Genomic DNA, 20,398 nt, shown 5'->3' with positions numbered 1-20,398 from the left:
TACAAAAGTTAGTATATTCTGGTTCTATTTCGTACCATCTAAAAATCGGTGAACGAAATTATTAATTATTATTATTATTATTACTATTGTATTAATTAGGTATATCGAAATCACCAATGATGCATTTTAGGTTAGTGCAATATGAGCACACATAAAATACCGTCGGACGGAATTATTTCAACTCAATTCAAACAAATACGAAATAATGCATATTACAAACACTTGAGCATAATAATAATATGTTTGATATCCAAAGCAAAATATAAAACGAATGTTAAATCTTTTTTTTATGCGTGGGACTATTTATCGCGCTTAAATTATCATACTCAGTTTCGGTTTAATACTATAATTTATGACGAAACCGTGTTCACACGCAGGGCTTGGGATTATGATATTTTATTTCGTTTTTCGTAGTCCTTATATAGCTTTGCACAAACATCGAAACAATCCAGATTTGTTGTATGGTACGATTTTACCCAACTTAGAAAATACACGTATGCATATATTATGAGTATTTGAACGGATGTTTTGTTTCTGAACGTAAATAAATGTGTTCAGTCTCGCTGGGAAATAATATATTATATTTCGTGTTTAAAATGTACACTTACCACCTTCTGATTGAAAATCTAAGGAGCTATTCGTCTTTGTGTGTTTAGAGTTTTCAAACATAGCCTATATATTTCAATGTTTCTTGGCAATGATATTTGTACGGTTACTACAACTTACTTGTCAGAATATTCCGCTCTCGAATAACGCCTCCGAAAAGTTTTCTTAAAGGTTTTTAAATGGAAATATATAATTTCGTAAACCAACGATTTTTTCAATCAATACATATATATATATATATATACCTTTGAAACTTCTTTTAAATCCATTTAAGCTTGATTATAGTCTGAAACTGTTCCTTCTCATTAGTTGCAGATATACTACTATCTACTGTTATTTGTTTCAAATGCTCAAATGGATTTGTACGCATACATACACACAAATATATGTAGTGTAATAATACTTTGCCAAACTATTATCTAGCCCAACATAAAACTATCGTCAGAAAAACACTACCCATAGTGCCAAGTATGAGTGTTAACGATCAATAAAACAATGGCTGAACTGATTAATTATTTGAATACACTGTATTTTAGTACGTATAGGTAAATCTTTGCAAAAGATAACGTCATGACAAATAAAATTGAACGTTGGTAGGTAATAACATTAATATTTCATATTAGAAATTAATGCATTAGTTTAAAAATCTTAGTTAAAATAATATGTTATATTAATTTATAATTTTTTTTTAAATCCAAACTCAAATGTCGGACAAATTAAAAACATTTTGCGTACACAATTGTTAATAATAATAATATATTGCAAGTAATTATACACCTCGATATAATGTCAATTGAATATAATATTATAAATAAATATATTATAACTTTTAAAATGATTTAATTTGTTGTTTGTATGATTTTTCTAGGAATTTCGTCAAATCACAAATTCGTTAATAATTATAAAAAAATTGCCCAACGAAGATTGTCATCGTATCCATACCATAACATATTATTACGTATTTTAATGACTCCACCAACGCGTTCAAAAGTATTTTGGCCTTTGATCCGACGACCAATATACCACGATATAGGTATACGTATAGCCGAACGATAATAGTTATAATACAGTCGTTGCGAGCAGGCCTTCAACCGGGTAAACCAGACGAATTTGTAGTGGCGACGCCTGGGTCGATCTCGAAAGGCTGATCGTTCGATCTAACGACTGTGAAGACTTTCGGGCGTGAGACGGCGGAAGTTTACTCGCGTACATAATTTTCTTCGGAATGCCAGTCGCGTAATACATTATTGTCTGTATATAGCGAAAGTGTTTTTACACATGTGTGACCGGCCAAATCGACCGAATCTTCGGATGGCATCGCTCGGTTTATTTTTATTATCATCCCCCCGACTCTTAATATCGCGTGTGATTCGGTCGGAAAATTGACAACGTCGCAGTGTATATGATGTTATAACTCTGCGGGGCGCAGATCGCACAACAATGTTCAGAGATGTTTCGTTGTCGCTCATATATAATAATAATAATATATTATATAATACGCGTGTAGGTACCTGCAGCTCCTCCTATAGGTATACATATAGGTGTCGATGAGTTTCGACGTAAAAAATATATATTCGCACGAGCAATAAAAGTCCCACGTACAAAAGGTCGGGAAAATATGGTGACTTTATAACACTTAATTTGTATTTAATATTAACTTAGACGGTGATAATACCATACCGACATCCCCGTAGGTTTGGTATATTATTAGATTTCTGAAAATGCACTTCCCGACTTTAGCGTAAAATTCGTATGGAGGTGGGTGATCGGAATGTTTACCCATGTTATGCATATGTGTGCGGTGCCCTATCAAAATGTAATCTTTATTTAAACCTCTCCTCTAGAATTTGACTTTTTCTACGTCAGAGACTCTGGTTACGTTTAATGAAATCATCTACGCGGGGGTCCCGTACGATAATAGTAATATTCTTATTCGATTATTAGACGTATACATCAACATCATATTATAAGAATGACGAAAAAATATACATATTGAAAAGAATTTTATTTTACGAATAATAAAGTGTATGGTTTATTCGAAAACGTGCAAGTCGCAGGTCTAACAAACCCGCACAGGCGAAAATATATAAAACACAATTGTTTTTTTACGTTTATCGTTTGTTGTCTTGGAATTATGACATAGTGTTTTAGTTTTGTGTTTTTAAAACGAGAAAATTTTAGCAGACTGCAATGCAGAACTTAGTATTTATAGTGCGTTGTGTACAAAAAAAATAATGTTTTGTCTTTGGTTTTTCGATTTTTTTAAAGTCCAACCACTTCGATTTAATGAATAAAATTGTTTTTAATAACGCATATCGTTATACGTCGTCTTAACATTCGTTTTATTACAATGTATGCATCGTTAAATTTAACTACCTACTGGCTACCGTGTTTGTAGCAGACAAAACAGTCTATGTGATTTTAGTATAATAACAAACGCCGTTGTATTTACGAGTGAAATAATAAAATATTATATTTTATTTGTTAACAAGAGAGCGACGACGTTTCATTATATCCGTTTCAATGAGGTGTATTTCTTTTTTACTTAAAAACAAAGAGAGATAATTATTTCGAAATAATATAAACCGTGTTGCACGACTTCGTCATTCGGTGATTAGCATTTCGCCGGTCGTGAATAATAATAAATACGTATTTTCTCCAACGTAAATTATAATCTTCCTCGACAAATTTGATTGTGTTCAGTCGATTAAAACGACGATTGCAATACAACGATATTCGATCATATTATTATCGAACGTCTTTGTTTTCCATGCGCAGTCGTTCAGAGTTTCGAATAATAGGCAATAAAAAAAAAAAAAAAAAATAACAAATCCCTCGGGATGATCACTAGAAAATATGGCGCGACTAGTTTTCACAATCATCGTTTTGGCAGAGAACCCGAGCGCCAATGAACGGTTTTTCTGACGGTCATTTAATAAATCTCAATCCTCTCCAACCACCCCTTCCTCTACCGAGTTTCCCTCACACACACACACACACACACACATGCTCACTACTTCCACGCCCTCTTACTGTGGTATGTCGTCTGCATGTCTAGACTCGAGCTACCACCAGGTCACCGATGGACATAGTTGAAATGCATACTAGCATATAGTATTTTCGTAGTCCGAACATTAATATATTAATTTAATATATTTAATATTCTACTTGGCCGTCATATCATCCGATCTCCACTAGGTATAACTTGTTCCCTACGATCCTCTCTGCAGCTGTTCTCCGTTTTCTGCGATTTATCATAATCCATCAATCGTTGTGGAAATACCGTCGTTACCTGAGATAAATAGCTATAGACAGCGGAAATTTTCTGCTGTAAAGCCGACAAAAAAGCAGACCGTCACGCAAATAAAAAATAACGGCTCTTCAACACAAACATCTAATTAAAAAAAAAATAAATAAATAAAAAATATGGCGTCGAAGAAACTTTATACAATACTTTTTTTTTCGGTTGTATAAAGAAAATGTAGGTTAAAATATTACGTACCTACTGTGTAGTATAATACTATACTAATATTATTATCATTAATTAATCATGTTTACTTCGATGCGGAAAATAATTAGTGTATTGCCTTCGACCACAAACATAATATACAAAATAATACTGATCCATTATTCATTAAAATTTATTTTTAGTTGCTACAGTATTTATATGAAAACTATACAACTTTGTTTTTCATTTATCCTATACAGCAGACGTTTATTCATTACAAATTGTGTACGTAATAACAATTATACTTTTTTTTTTTTTTTAATAAACAAACTATCCGCAGCATTTGTGGCCATTGGACGTAACAATACATTTTAACAATATTCAAAATTATTTATATGATATTAAATAGTGAGAAAAAAAGAAGAAGAAACATATAATTATATTATTGGAATAACAGAACGTTAATATACAATTACAATTTATTAATAAGTTGCGTTTCTATTAAAAATTGTATTATTATGGCTGTGTATAATCGTGATGTGATTCAAGTACAATATCATGATATTCGCGTACAAATTAAAAATATAATAATATTATTTTTAAACAATTCCGCACTACTTTGTTGAATATGGTTACCGGGCAATTTTTTTAATGCATGAAAAAAACCAATTTTTTGAATAATTTTGAAAATATTTAAAAGCTTCTCCGATCATTCTCGTTGGAAACGATGTATTGTTTTTGTTTATAGGATGCTATTATTTTAATTATTTTTTTATACCTTTTCATGTATATAGCTTAAATTTTTAGCATCATCAGTGTTTTTTTTTTGAATGAGATTTAGGATCCGCACAAGTACGTTATATTATTAATATTATGCTTAGGGAAGCAAGCTTTTAGTACACATACACACGTGCCTATGTATAATAATATATACTTGTCACTTATTGCGTGTCTCGGTCGTATACAAAATTAAAATTGCGATTTAATAACCAGCTCGAGCACAACCATGGTTGTTGAGCTACTGATGCTTGCACTCTGCAGATGTTCATCGTAACTGAAGTGATGCTCGCTATTATAATTAATGCGACGGATTTCGTAGGGTGGATTTTTTTTTTTTTTACAAATCAGACAAAAACGAATCATCTCCACGGAAATAATATTAATATTATATTTCTATAGTTGTTCCCCGCAGTTCGAGTGTTAAGCGTAGTTTGTATACTCGTGTACACTTTTCGATATATATATGTTTATACGCTCCACGACCAGAAATAATAGGGTACTGGGTAAGACGATAAACGTTGCCTTTATCTCAGTGATACCTATCAGATATAATATTTTCCTTCTCGTGGGAACTGTCTGAGAAGACCGTCAGAGTAACTTTGATATTGTCAGCAATTTGCAGTTGCTCTATCCAAAACACTATTCTCCACAAATTGTAACAGTTTTTTTCAAATAATAATATCATATATTATATACTCGTATACGAAGCATCGTAAGTTTTATGATGACATCCATATTATCAGTTTATTTATTAACATAAACCATCAACTGTATCGTCAATTTCATCAACTTTTTTCTCAAAAACAATATTTTTATAAGACGTGAGGATATAAGAACGTCGAATCTTTTGTCATCAGATTGATTCAAAATTTTACGAGAAATAGTCAAATTCAAGTATCTAAAATCCCTTGAAATTTTTTTTTTTAATTTAGTCGATAAATAAAAATAAATACTATTCTAATTATTATCTTAATAATAATAATATAGTGCAGCAGGATTTACAGAATTTGATTTTTACTATGCTTATGATGATTGCTCCTCGCGCGTATACAAAAGTTACACAATAGATGATGTATATTTATTAAGGCATCATTGCATTGAGAATAATCACGTCACGTCTTTCCACGGGGCTAATCTCTGTTGATAGTGTAACATCAACGTTGGCACAAAGTCTTCGACGGAGTCTTCGTATTTCAGGGTGACACCATTTTGTAACAAATTCAAGTTTGTATTCAATGGTTTGCCTAAATATTTCATTTTGTAGGTCCATATTTTTGGATTGTACACCGAATAACGTTCCATTATCCGGCGAACCGTGTCCTCCAAACATATCTAAAACGTTGTATAATTTATTCATGGCCAACACAGGTGTGTTGTTATCTTTTATATTAGGTAGTTAAAAATCGTGTCAATTTGTGATGAAATATTGTTGAAATGAAAAATAAACTTGCTCGATTGATTTATAAAATCCTATAGATACAATTGCATTGTTATATTATGTACAAATGAAATAAAAATATTGCATAATATTAATCGCTTAATGAAGATATTACATAAATGTCGTCGTCGTCATAATATCATTAGCGGAATTTAAAAAATAAATAAATAATCGGTAAGATTAACGTAGGAAATCAGATATTACATCGATACACGATCTACCCCGCCCTTAATTTTATCGTACCCTTATTGTCGCAGTCCGTTTAATGAGCGGATTAGTCACTCGGACGTTGATGGGTCTGACCGTCTCCACGCCAACGTTGTACTTGTCGTCCGCCCACCACGGTGTCGTGATCGTGTTCGATTCCCAGCTCACGTCCGGTTCAAATTTTGGTTGGTGAGGTATCGTAAATGGTAGCATAGACACGCGAGCGCCGGTTTCGGGGTGAAGATGCGTTTTCAGCTGCGGTTTAAATGGTCACAGAAAACGAGTTTCGAGTTAATATATTCGTCTTTTTTTTTTTAAACCAGGCGGCAAAGAAATCTCTTTTCGTAAAATTGTGTAAAAAAAATATTACTCAGTCGTATATAATTGAAGGGGGACATCAATTAATGTAAATAATTAGTACTCTGGTGTGATATTATGAAAAGTCACTTTACACTTCAGCGATGAGTATTATCAAAAAACCAGGACTATGACTTCGTTATCCAGTATGCATACGCATTACGCATAGATACAGAATTTCAGATAAATATTATATTATTAAACCGAGAGTCTAAGTAATTCCAAACACGATTAATTGTTTCAAAATTTTGTTATTGTTTTTGACAATAACATGTTATTATAATATGATTGTCGTAATTTTCGGTGCTCACAATAATGTCGCCGAGTCCATTCTTTTCGAACCAAAAAGATACGTCTTTTCCGGCCTCTCGGAGTATCGGGTTCACGAGATCCGAATCATGTCTAAACTCCTTGATAAGTCCTGAAACGTTTTTCACCAACCCGTATATTGTCAGCCAACAGTCGTCATGCGTCTTGTGGCTCCACACTTCTTCCGGCAGGAAATACGTATTACGCCACGCCATTAAGATATTAATATAAAATATGAGTGTACGTAGGTGTAAGTAAATTGTAAATTATCGTCATCAACTATTAACATGCGGTATGCACTAATTTGTAACCGAATATTATTGTTATTGTTATTTTTTATAGTACGAGTAGTAATAGATTTTTTCTAGACCGAAATTGCGCGCTTATTGACATGATATGATGATATCTATAATAGTTTCGATGTTTTTCGTCTTGGCAATGGATGACGATTGTTTGTTCGCAGCTGTTGGCCGACATTTCACATTGTTATCGTCTTAATAATAATAATAATAATTAATTTTAATATTCGGTACAGTTCTTATTATTATTAATTATTTGTTACAGTGTCCGATTTCACGCAAGAGTTGTCCCAAATGTACGAACAACACGCAGCCGAGCTGCAACTGTTAGTCACGAATTTCCGAAAGAAAAATACCGATCTCAGGAAGGACAGGTATGCCTATATATATACACTTATTAGTATAAGGTCGCGTGGAACGAAAATTAAATATACTTTGAGAGACGATCGGACGGGTAAAAGGCTGTTTTTGTTGCGGGTGGAGGTGTAGAAGTTGGGTTACTGGCTGGAAAAAACCTATAGTTAAAACGCAGAAAACGCGTTTACGGTTTCTTGTTTCACTCTTCAAAAACGCGTAATTTAATATTTTTACACGCCCAAAAATAACTATTGCAAGCCTCCCGAGAAATACGAAACGCCCTATTTTTATTCTACATTCGGAAAAATAATGAGTAATTTTAATTTTAATTTCGTAATTTAAGGAAAATTATTATTAGTTTTAATATCATCTTATTATTCTCAGGCCTTCATTCCCTAGCCAATTATTCTACACGTGGGAGACGTTCCTGCAAGAGGTGGAGACGGATTCGAAGTCAATCAGTGACGTAGCTAGCGTACTCGGTCGACAAATTTCTAGGCCACTTTTAGATAGGTCGTTCCATCGAAAAGTACAATCACGTAAAGTATTCAGCCAAAGAGACTCGTTGGAATTGATCTTGCAAAAATCTGAGGACAAACTATCTAAGGTAAATGTTTGAACTATAATAGCATTAATAACGTTTATTTTTAATCAATATTACAATAATTTTTTGTAGGACTTTTTAGATTTAATTTAAATTTACTTAATTTAAAGCACCATCAAGTGTCTCTTCACTCTGTATTTCTTGCCTTTGATTCGCACAATAATTACTGTTATTGATTTGTTTCAAGGCTTGAAATATTTACAAATGATGTCGATTTCGATATAGATAGTTACAGATTTAATTAAATATTTTCTAAAACTACCTCGTTTATTAAATTAATACAAATTTAATTCAGATAAAACGTTTTCTTTTTTCTGGAAAATATACAATTATTTTTATTTGCATATTATGCTGAATATTAAAACATGAGGGTGTGTTCTCAAGTTTATAAATCTTAAAATCAATATTACATATAGTATAACGCATAAGCACCTCGCGTGATGTAAAAACGCCCAAATTTAAACAAATAATACTTTTATTTTATTTTTGAAATTGGTTCCGAAATTCCGACGTGATGGTGTGTTCGTTTTAGTTGCACCCCACTTTGAAAAAATTATCAAAAATAAGGAACTACCATAGAAACTCTCAAAGTCGGACACAAAACAGCATAAACAAGTAACAAAAAAAATAGATGGTTGGAAAAATGTAGGTTAGGGGTGAAGGAGGGTACCAAGGAAAGGAAATTTTTTATTTTTCACTCTTCCTACTTAACTCTCCCCCCCCCCCCCCCATGGCAAAAAAATCTTTATTACTACATATACAACGCTATATCGTTATATGATTGTTGATCTACAGTGCAGAGAAGATTATAAACGTTCTTTCCTTGCCCAGCTGTCATCTCCAAACAGCTCAGCTTCCCTATCTTCGTACCTGGACGCCCACAATGCCTACGTCACTCAATTGCACGCCACCAACGGGATGGTCGACCAGTACAACCAATATGTACTACCACAACTCTTACAGGTAACGTTCGATTCGGATCATGCCATCACATAATATACACTTCGGCATATTACAATTCACCTATATTTGTATATACGGCGAATAGCGTATGATCATAATAGAATAATTTATCATAGCCTCTCACGATTTCTAATTTCGTTTTCATCCATATATTATAGGAATTAGAAGACGTTTACTCGGATTTGTGTATGTCCCTGTCGGATGCGGTTGTCCAAGGATCCGACGTCATATACAACAAGGTACCAATAAAAATATACTACGTAATATGTACTACGCCCTTCTATCGTCTCAATATATAACCTACTAACTCTAAGCTAACACCCTATACATAGTCCAATTATGATTTGTTAATTCGTATCGATATGTTGTTGTATGCACAGTCCAGCGATCAGTCGAAGAGATACAACGCCTTGGGATCCCAATGCCGACAGTTGTCGCCTAGTTTGGATTTGGTGGCGTTCGCCCGGTCCCTAACACTGCCCACCACGCCTCACCCGTCGCAGCGGGCTCGAAGCTATTGTCCGCCACAAGTTCCGGCGGATACCGAGGGAATGATCTTGGAGCCCGGAGTCATGGTGAGTCGGATATTGATGTCAAACCGCGGGCTAGTCAAGGTGAACTGTACCTAACGTGTTTTGTATATATACATATTTCAGGAGGCCGTTACACAACTAGCGTTAAAAAACGAATTGATCGTCGACAGACTAGCCAGCTTGGATGTGCGAGCAGGATACGACACTATAAGAGCAGAATTGATGGACCTCGAGTCTCAGATGAAACAGATTCAAGATTCGGTGGAAACGTTTAAGCGCTTACAACAAAGGTTTATAATTATACTGACATAGAAACACATTATTATGGGGGGAGGGGCGGCTAAATTAAAAAAAAAATAAAATTGTCATGAATGTTTTATAGAAACAAAGGCCATCTCTTACTTGAGACCAACTTATTTTAACTGGTGGGGAGCTGCTGGGCTTGAAAGTTATAACTAGAACTCTAATGTAATTTGTGCACTTCTCGAGTCTCTTGCAAAATGTCTGATTGTTATAACAAACACTGACTGTAACAACGTTACACTTAACGCAGACTGAAGTTTTGTTATTTTTTAAGAACCTTCTGTTAATCATGTCACAATGGTAACATCCTATTAAACTCGTATTTCAAACAAACATCATTAACATTCATCGACTCTATACATTTGATGGTACCGTATCAATGTTGTCGCAGCTCTATTCTAGCGATAATTTTACCAAAATTAAATTTTTTCCTCATCAACCTACTTTTAAAATAGATTTAAAAAAAAAAAAAGAAATACTTTTATCTTTCATCCAACGCGTAAAAGATGATAGCGCCGATTCGAGTCTAAAAAAAATATCACTCGATAATTTATTTGTTTTAAGATTTTAAATTTTTCATTTTCTTAGAATACCTTCTATAAATATCACATGTATCCGTCTAGCTTAAAATGTTTTCATTCAATAATTCACATTCCACATATACAATTTACCCAACAAACGATGATGGTAGTCCTCGATAAAAATACGTCTGTTAAAAAAACAAGCTAAAAAAATTGTTTCTGAAACTAAATTTTTAAATATTTCCATTAAAAATGCATTACACTAATAGGATTTCGCTGGGCTTCAGACATTTCAATTTTGTTCTACGCCTTTTGTTTTTAGAAGCAATTAAAGTTTAAATAATATATATGACGTATAGGTATACACACTACATATACAGATAACCATGTTCAAACATATATATCCCTCGCAATCTCCTAATCTTTGCTGGAGACTTCTTAAATTACTTAAATTGTATAAGGTATATTGCTGTGTACTAATTTAATTGATGGTAGACGTTTAAAGTCAAAGTCTCGAATAAAACTTGGTTGAATTCATGTTTGAAAATCGATTAAAACCAGCATAGCGTAGTATAAACAAGCGTATAGTGGAACGCATTATATAAGTCGCAAAAATTTTAATTTAAAACATTTAATATTATATTATGAGTAGTTTCAAATCTTGAAACAAAACAATGTTTCGTTATTTTTTATGTTTTTAACGACTTTTATTCGACTGCTGTCTTTCTGTTCGCAACTTCATGTTTGATAAATTTGTCACATTCCGGTTTAAGTAACACTGTTATATTTTTTAAATCGAATCTGTTTTATATATGCATATAAAAGCAAGTACGGGAAAAGCAATATTTTTGGTACAGTTAAAAATTCCAACCATTTTTATGTATGTAAGTGATGTTCACTTATCTGATATTGATATTATTCCGAATAATTACTGAGATAACGTTAGGTCGTGTCAATTCGAGACAATAATCATTGAAATAGCAAAAACTTATATATATAACTGTTTCATGAATATAAATTTTAACATTCAATAGGTGATCATACAAGCTAAACGTTTGTGTGTGCGCGAAACCTATTAAGTCTACATTAATGCAAACAGTGCCATGATGAGATGATTCAGAGGCTAGTCTAATACGCAACAGCCACTCTGCAGCGCCAATAACTCAATAACGGCTTTCACTGTCATAACGATTGTAACTACTTACTTTATCGAAGAAGTTATAACTAAAACACTTTAGTCAGTATACTAAGTTATCAAATATTGGTCATCCATCGTCCTTTGAAAAATTGATCAAATATCATACGATTAAAACAAAATGTCACATAATTTATAAATATATATATATATGTATATTATACAAGTGCATTAGTAAGAACGTATAACTTTCAAACGTAAAAAATCATATACCTATACGTGTGGCACGAAAAATACAAATTTTTAATCAGATACAGTCATCTCTGGTGCTGGTGTACAAATACTATTTTTTTTTTTTTTAAATATCAAGCGCGTATTTATAATTATTAAGTATAATTTATTGCCTGTTTACAATACTACTGCACTCTGAGGCGTTTATAAGTATATGAAATTTTGCGACTTTTAGTGACAAGTTTATCCTACCGAACGAAACTTCTACATCATAATTATAGCTACTCATATAATATCACACGAAAATCTTCGTTGTGATTATTGCCGATAATAATATAAACTATCGTCTCACATAGGTATAATATTATAATTTATTGTAATTGTTTTTATTGTTGTATTTATACATATTAATATTATACATTATTATTAGACTATCGACCTCTGGACCGGAGTCCTGTCAAAATACGTCATGTTTATTATTATTATTACTATTATGGTTATTAGTTCGCACTAGGTTGACGTCAGACTAGGCGGCAGGAGACGACATATTATTATCAGACGATGACGATCTCCCGGATACAACACACACGTGGAACGCGTTTTATCGTACGGAAACTGCAGCAAACGGATACGAAAAAGCATCGTTTCCTACGCCGAGCTCGCGCAAGCAACGCCAACCCGAATATTAAAAATTTATCGCCGTCGTCTCTGCGCACGCGATTCAACCGAAAAACTTCGACGCTACGATATAATTTTAATTTTTTTCTACATTTAGTCATTATATTATATTATATTGTATAATAGTTTTATGATTATTTATATTCCATAGAAAAGTCGTTATCTTTATGTAACATTTTTTTTTTCGACAACAGTAGTACGAACAAAAAACCAAACTGCGAACCCTATTGTTTCATTTTTTTACTTCCTCCGTCTCCCCTCCTACAACCATCTATCGCTCACTCTTTCTCCGTTTCTCTCCCTCACACTCTCCCGCTCTCGCCCTGACGAATATGTATCTTCATTTATCATTCGTGTACAGTACAATACGAGTTATTGTTATTACAAATAATAAAATATTAATTATATAAAAATACGCGTGGATGAGACTATACTATTATAGAGAGATACAACGAGGGCGATTTAGACACACCTCTCATATCCGGTTTAATCGTTTGCGATTTTTATTACCAAACACGCTTTGTTTAGCGTACGATAATTAATCGAAATCAAATACGTTCAACCGCGTCGCGATATACATCATTTTATTCCGGTCAATCAGTCCCGCTCAACGTTTATTAATCGATCCTTGCACTCACGCGTATGATGTGTGTAGGCAACACGGCAATATAGGTACGTAAATCAAACGAACCGAATTCATACGAATAACCCATAAATCATAAAATATTATATCGCTACGCTTCGTTGTTTCTACCATGAGCCGTCGTTCGCTATTTCGCTCCATTTTGTTGCATAAACGTTGTGGATAAGGCAGGGCCATAGCTAGACCAGTGTCAGTGCTTGCCAGCGCAAGAGGACATTTGCCAGGGGACAATACCATACGAAAGACGCAATTTAATCGAGTGCCTGGTATTCCCAATTTGAATACGATAATTTATAAAAATAAAAATAATCTGTCGTTTATTTTCGGCATAATTGAATGAGGGGGTGTGAATTTGGTTTTCGACCAGGGACGATACTGGTTCTTGTTACGGTCCTGAGATAAAGTCCATCGTGACGCAAAATCGACGGTTTTAATAGGTATTATTAATATTGCAGTAATCTTATAAAATCTGCGATTCTTCCGATATGATAATTCCTCAGGAATCTTTTGTGTGGTCCATTTAGTCTTCCATAATTCTAACTCACCTCTGAACATTAATGTATTAAAATCAAGGAATGTATACTGGTCACCGACTGTTTTCATTAATTCATCACTAGTTTCAGAAGACATCTTAATTGTGTTAGATGGAATGAGTTGCATTAGTAAAAAAAGGAGTATTAGTATGTTCATTAATTGGTGGTTGTTCATTTTTATTAGTTAGATCTGGAGATGAATGTACCTGTGTCACAGAAGTTCTTTTTTTTACCCAAGATGATATCGAACCACTGTTTTTTCGTTTGTTATCGGTCATCATACGGAAATATTACAAACTTTATTGTTATAGATACTAGTATGATACTATATGATCGCGAATACGTGTTTTGATAACAAGATAATATTGTGAAATAACTGAAATTTCATATTATATAAATGTCAAATAATTTAATATAAATTATAAAATTTACTAATAATTACTATGCAAGTCAGTCACCTTTCGCCCCCCCCCCCCCCACAAGGACGCCCCTGAATTCCTGTAATATAAATACATTGACGCGCTAAACAGATTATTCAACATTGTAATAATTTCGCCTTTGAATAATATTATTATAAGTACAACTTCTGGACTAAAACTTTTACCACACTGTTGTCTATGACATTCGTTGTGATGCCAGATAAAATATTTTCAAACTAGTGAAAACTGAACTCGATTAAACAATAATAATCAAATAACAAAATAATAATAATTAGTACTTGTAATACATTTTAAATAGACAAAAGAAAACTCCACATATAAAAATTTGAATAAATAGTAACGGTCAACAGATGTTTTCCGTTAATTTGCGTTTTTGTAATATCTGTATATAACAAAAATTGTAAACGAATTCGTATCTGTCAAAATGATTGTATTAATTTAATCCAATTTAAACTGTTGCTAAGTGATGAGTTATATTTCTATAGAAACTTCCATATTATTAAATTGTTTTTGAATTTATTTCGATTCTGTTGAATTGAGTTGAAATCCATAAACCGTAATGTTGTTTCTATGACATAAACTTAAACTACACAGAATATAGAACATATAAATGTGTTTTGTGGTTTAAGATCGTTTTTGAATATAAAATTCGTATTAGATATTTATTTTTAATTTTATACGAAAATAACAAATTGTATAATTAATAAAATAGGATTAGGAAGAATATTTGATTTGTTTTACCAATTTTAAAGAAAAATTTCAACGAACAGTTAATGAAAAATTTTGATTTTGTCGTATTAACAACAGATGGTTTCAAATGATTCAATTCAAAATTATTGTAGGAAGATTGTGTCATTGATATTGAAGAAGTTATACGTACTAAATAGGATATTATATCTATATCAAATATAATATATTTTAACGTGTAAAACAATGTATACATTTTTTATAGCACTGTGTTTGTTCTTCATTCAATTATTTTTAATCTATATTTTATTTATCGTGCATAGGTTAACTAATAATATTAATATTATTTAAACTACCCTGATTTATTGCTTCTTAATAAATTATAGCATTAGATAGGTAGATAAAAATAATACTTTCAATGATTTTTAGCAATTATATTTCTAATAATAACAATATATTGTATGATTTTGAATTAGATTATCGTTAAGATTTGTATTTTACCAAAAACAGTAGTGCTTACCTATATTATGTGAATGGTATTTAAAAAAATTTAGTTTTGTTACTGTCCCCATCGTCATGGGTTTTTTCAAGTTTTTCAAGTTGGACATTTGATATATTCTTAAACCGAACTACGAAGAATAATTTAGATGATAATAATGATTCACATGAAATACAATTTATTGTTTCAATTAGTTTGGTACATAAGATTAAGTTAAAATTGAATGTTAACGTATTTTAGAGAATTTCAGTGTATTATTTTTCCATATCTCATATACAAATTCAATGCTTAAATTCTAAGTTTTTATCTAATAATGTTGTGTGCTAATCTATTGTTAAGTTATTCGATATGATTTTGCTTTAGAATTTTTGTAATTTATAGCTTTTACTCTATTCAACTATACAATATTATTTCTTTTGTTAAAGCAAAGTATTCTGAAAATAAAATACTTAATTGACCATCAAAATATAACTATTGGTAACAATACTGTCTGAGTGTGAAGTATTTAAAGTACATTTAAATTGATAATAGGCTTAGATAAACATTTTTTTAAACTTTTTGCTCATTTTAATTAATCGAAATGTGTGCCTCCATAAGTATTCAAATTTAATTTTGTATTTGAGTGAGTAACTGGATAGTTGTTTTACATTATGTTACTTAAAAGGTACCTTTAAAGTAACCTGATAATTTCAAGATCAACGTTTTTTATTTATTTTTATAAATACATCGGTGACATTACCACTTAAAGTTTGACTAAACATAATTGTATAAGAAGTCAGAAGTCTCCTCCCGAATGGGAGAAACCTAATCTAATTTCTGTGTAGAAAACTAACTTAATAGTGACCATCTAATTTAACTTTCTCATAAGAAATAATCTATATTTTTATATTCAATGATTATATTTTAAATAAATATTGACTGCACTTTTCATGTGAATATTATTTTAAAAGATTTCTTATGTAGTTATATAATAAATGTATTTGAAATTATTTAGTAAGGCTCTATAAGATGATTTTTTTTTTATTACAAAAAAAGACTATAGAAATAAAAAAATTATTAAAAATACATTAAAATTATATCAAAAATTGCCCCTGCTAATTCGCTACACTAGAAACTCGAGATTAATTTTTCAATTCTATTGGAGTGCTATTAATTATAACAGTTATAAATCTAAAAAGCTGGTAAGTCGTGGATGTCACTCTGCTGTACAGTAGGTTACAAGTGGATTACTGTAATGGATGGAATTAAATTTGAATCCAATGATATTATATCATTGTATACGAAAAACGATTCTGAGCGGAGATGGTTTTATCTTAGATTTAAAAAGAACATTTTTTATGAATTCCTAGTTTAAAATAATTTGCGAATTTTCGTGATTTTTACACATGTTGTCAAAATTCAAACTTTGAATGCTTATAAAAAAAAATTGTGACTATATATTTCTTTTATTTTTCAACCGCTATTCTAAAAATATGTTAGGAGCCTTGCATTAAATTTTCAAATCTTAGATTCAAAATAAAAACTTTTATGAATTTCTATCCAAGATAATTTGAACATAGCCGTAATTTTTACGTATTTAGTCAAAATTTGAACTTTAAATGCATATAAAAAAAAATTATGCTAATGTTTTTTAAATATTTTTCAACTTATATTGGAACAATGTGTTAGAAGCCTTTTATTAAATTTTAAAGCTATTCTACCCAACAAATAAATTTTTATCGATATTAGTTTTAAAAAAAACTAATAATGATCGAAAATTGTATTTTTTTCCTTAATTTTTAGTTTATTTTTCATGATTATTTAGAAAAATATTGATAATTTTTTACTTTTTACCACCTAAAATACCAACTAGATTGAACGAGATACTGAATTCGAACATCGAAGCACTTTTACTGCCCCAAAACGTGATGACAGAAAAAAAAACACACATCATGGTAAAATCAATATATTCCTCGCTCCGCTCAATATCTAGAACTAATAATACTTTTTTAAGAAACTCATTGAATTGTTACATTGAGCTTACAACATGCGTGTAAAATATCGTGCTAGGCAATAAATTAATAAGTAATAATAATCAACCAAAAAATTTCATTGCCAAACAAATGGACATGCAATAAATCAAAGTGATTTCGATTGTGTTAAACATTTTCCATTATTTATAGTGATTCAAGTCATATATTTAAATTCATGGCAAGCAATTAGTAATGAAATGTTATATATTTTAATTCATGCTGTGATAATTATAACATTATATAATAAATAATCAGCTTTAACCTTTGTGATTATGTATCTCAAAGAGTTGAAAAATATCAAAATTTGATCACAGCTTTATAATAATTCCATTAATTATTGAAAATAATTACAAATTTAAAACTTTCGATTAATTAATGAGTTATATTAACGGATTTTTTTTTTGTTTACATAATTTAACAATTTAATTTTTCAATTGAGTCAGCAATCTAGGTTAACTATTACTTATACGAGTTATACCTATCAGTTCTTATGTAAAATATTTTATTTTTTAATGGTAATAAAATGTTGATGTTTGCAATATTGTTTATGTTATGATAAATCAAACTTCATAATATGTGTATCTACTAGTAAAGGAAACGAACTTGACCGTTTGACCTTTGGCACCTTTTACAGAAAATTGAAATTGTGCCACCGTAACGCTTCTATCCTATCATATTCAATTGGTATATTTTGCATTGTTTATATTTGCTTTAAATTTTAATATACTTAGTTGTTTTTTATTTTTATTTTATTTTCACGAAGTTGTTTGCTTGAACTCAACAAACAGTGTATAATAAATAAAATCACAATAATTGTTAAATACCTATCAATAAATTAGTGAAGGTTGGAAATTAAAAAAAATAATAAACCTAACTACGGGACCAAAAGGTTTTAATTTAACGAAAATTTTACAGTTAACTATTTTTTATAGTAATTTTCAAAAAAAAAAAAACGTTACGTATTATAAATAATTTTGAAAAAGTTTAAAAAATATAAAAATCATACTTTTTAAATTGGAAATGTATATTTTGTTTACGTACCTACTGTGATAACCTATTTTCTATGTTATAGTGAATTTTTATTTCATGAACATTGTTTGAATTTTTATTATTTATATTACTTTAAATACAGAAGTCTGCAATAGTGTTAATAATTGTTGACGTAATGCGCAAACAGTTCCGGCAGCGTCGTCGATAACAAATAAAAAAAGTATTGTTAATAACAATAATAAAAAAAAAAATAAATAAATTTCCATGATAGTTTTATCTTACCGAACTTAAAACAATTACGTACCTATAAATACTTTATACTTTAAATATTAAATAATACTATTAAAACTAATATTGAATTTAATTTGAACGACATCGACATAAAATGTCAGGAATACTTTTTCTGGTTAGGTGTTACAAATATTTTTTCTGTTTCAGATATCTACCTATATAATAGTATTGAGGAGAATATAATAATTATTTAATTATTAAATTGGTACTTATTCTATAAATAATCAATGTTCGTTAGATTTAAGTTCAAGTTTATATAGAGCACGAACAACGTTATATCGAGTTGAAAGTTACTAAGGCCAATAATAATAATAATAATATGTGTCTATAGGTTATTATTGTTTCGGTACTAGTTAAATTAAAGTTTCACAGTAAATTTAATATATTATAACAATAACCAAAAATTAATGTAGTGTAAAATTATGCGACGTCTGCCTTCTACCAGCCACTACACCCACTAACCACCAAGCCAAGAACCATCCCGTCCAAAGTTATAACACTGTGCACGAGTCTTTTTCTATCAGTGTAACATATATATATACAGGGTGGTTCATTCAACACCTAACAGTACATTTTAAAAAATAGTGTTATTTTCATAATTTAAATTTATTAAAAAATAATGTCTGAACAAATTATATTTTTTACCTTTAGTAATCATTTTTTTAAGTTTTTACAAATAAAAGCATTCCATATTCCGTACCAAAACATTTTTCTGAGAATTTCAACATACAAAAATTCGAATTTCAACCTAGCAGTTATAGTTTTAACTTATAACATTAATTATATTATAAGTACTTTCATAATTTTAAATTATTTAAAGTTTTTATAAACAGAGTACTGCTAAGCATAAAATAAATTAAATTTTCATATATCAAAACTCTTTGTTAAAACATTTTGTTTTAGAATATGAACCTAAACTAGGTATTATTTTTTATACAAAATAAAAACCTCCATTTAAATAAATAGTAAAAACATATAATTACTATTAAAAATGTAGTTTTGCGATGAATTGAAACTATATATATATATATATATATATATATATAAATATATATATAAAATAAAAAGCAATAATTTTAAAAAAGTAACACTTTTTTTGATCAAAAAATATAATCTTTAAGTTTGAAAGAATCATCCTGTATTATCTTACATGGTGGTTATTTTATCGCTACAAATGTATTAATTTTCTTGGCCAATTTTATGTGTTTTTGTAAATATATTTTATCGTACCTATCTATATGTAGTTTAAAGTTATATTAAAATACGTAACGTTAATGAAGACGAAAATAACAAGTCTTTTTTTCCTTTTTCATTGTCATAATTGTTGTTTCACCTGAACGATGCAGTATATTTGTCTAATATTTTAGACTTTTGAAAGTCATACATCGCGCATAGACCCAGCTAGTTAATAATTAATAATAAGTATTTAAATTACATAAATGATTGATTATAAGACGTAGTGAGCGAATATATAGTATCAACAACACACACTATTTACGGATATAATTACTTCACATTTATAGTGTGAAGTACT

The 20,398-nt window shown here is 30.4% G+C and overlaps 2 protein-coding genes across 15 annotated transcripts in view; one reads left to right on the top strand and one right to left on the bottom strand.

The window, feature by feature from the left end:
- The window catches only part of Stacl (SH3 and cysteine-rich domain-containing protein), a 300,394-nt gene that overhangs the window by 135,828 nt on the left and 144,168 nt on the right, over positions 1–20,398 (top strand). For all 14 annotated transcript variants that reach the window (XM_089228324.1, XM_089228331.1, XM_089228330.1 and 11 more), the window contains 6 exons: positions 7,710–7,818; positions 8,186–8,408; positions 9,201–9,368; positions 9,527–9,607; positions 9,749–9,943; positions 10,025–10,191. In XM_089228324.1, coding sequence (XP_089084450.1) covers positions 7,710–7,818; positions 8,186–8,408; positions 9,201–9,368; positions 9,527–9,607; positions 9,749–9,943; positions 10,025–10,191 — 943 coding nt within the window. The remainder of the gene's footprint in view (positions 1–7,709; positions 7,819–8,185; positions 8,409–9,200; positions 9,369–9,526; positions 9,608–9,748; positions 9,944–10,024; positions 10,192–20,398) is intronic.
- LOC107165741 (cytochrome b5 domain-containing protein 1) lies at positions 5,942–7,360 on the bottom strand. The gene is made up of 3 exons (XM_015514116.2): positions 7,148–7,360; positions 6,516–6,734; positions 5,942–6,166 (listed from the first exon to the last, which is right to left on the bottom strand). Exons 1-3 carry the CDS (start codon positions 7,358–7,360, stop codon positions 5,942–5,944), a joined length of 657 nt encoding a protein of 218 aa, XP_015369602.2.

This window comes from Diuraphis noxia, unplaced genomic scaffold (genome assembly GCF_037042655.1).
Source record: "Diuraphis noxia isolate RWA-SAM2 unplaced genomic scaffold, SU_Dnox_SAM2 contig0005, whole genome shotgun sequence".
NCBI lineage: Eukaryota > Metazoa > Arthropoda > Insecta > Hemiptera > Aphididae > Diuraphis > Diuraphis noxia.
The sequence above is the reverse complement of the archived record's forward strand: the minus strand, read 5'-3'. Positions and strand labels throughout refer to the sequence as shown.

Coding starts and splice junctions, on each gene's coding strand:
- LOC107165741 (XM_015514116.2), bottom strand. CDS start 7,360: ATGGCGTGGCGTAATACGTATTTCCTGCCGGAAGAAGTGTGGAGCCAC. Junction 6,735..7,147: donor ATGGACTCGGCGACATTATT/GTGAGCACCGAA, acceptor TTTAAACCGCAG/CTGAAAACGCATCTTCACCC. Junction 6,167..6,515: donor AACGGACTGCGACAATAAGG/GTACGATAAAAT, acceptor ACAACGTTTTAG/ATATGTTTGGAGGACACGGT.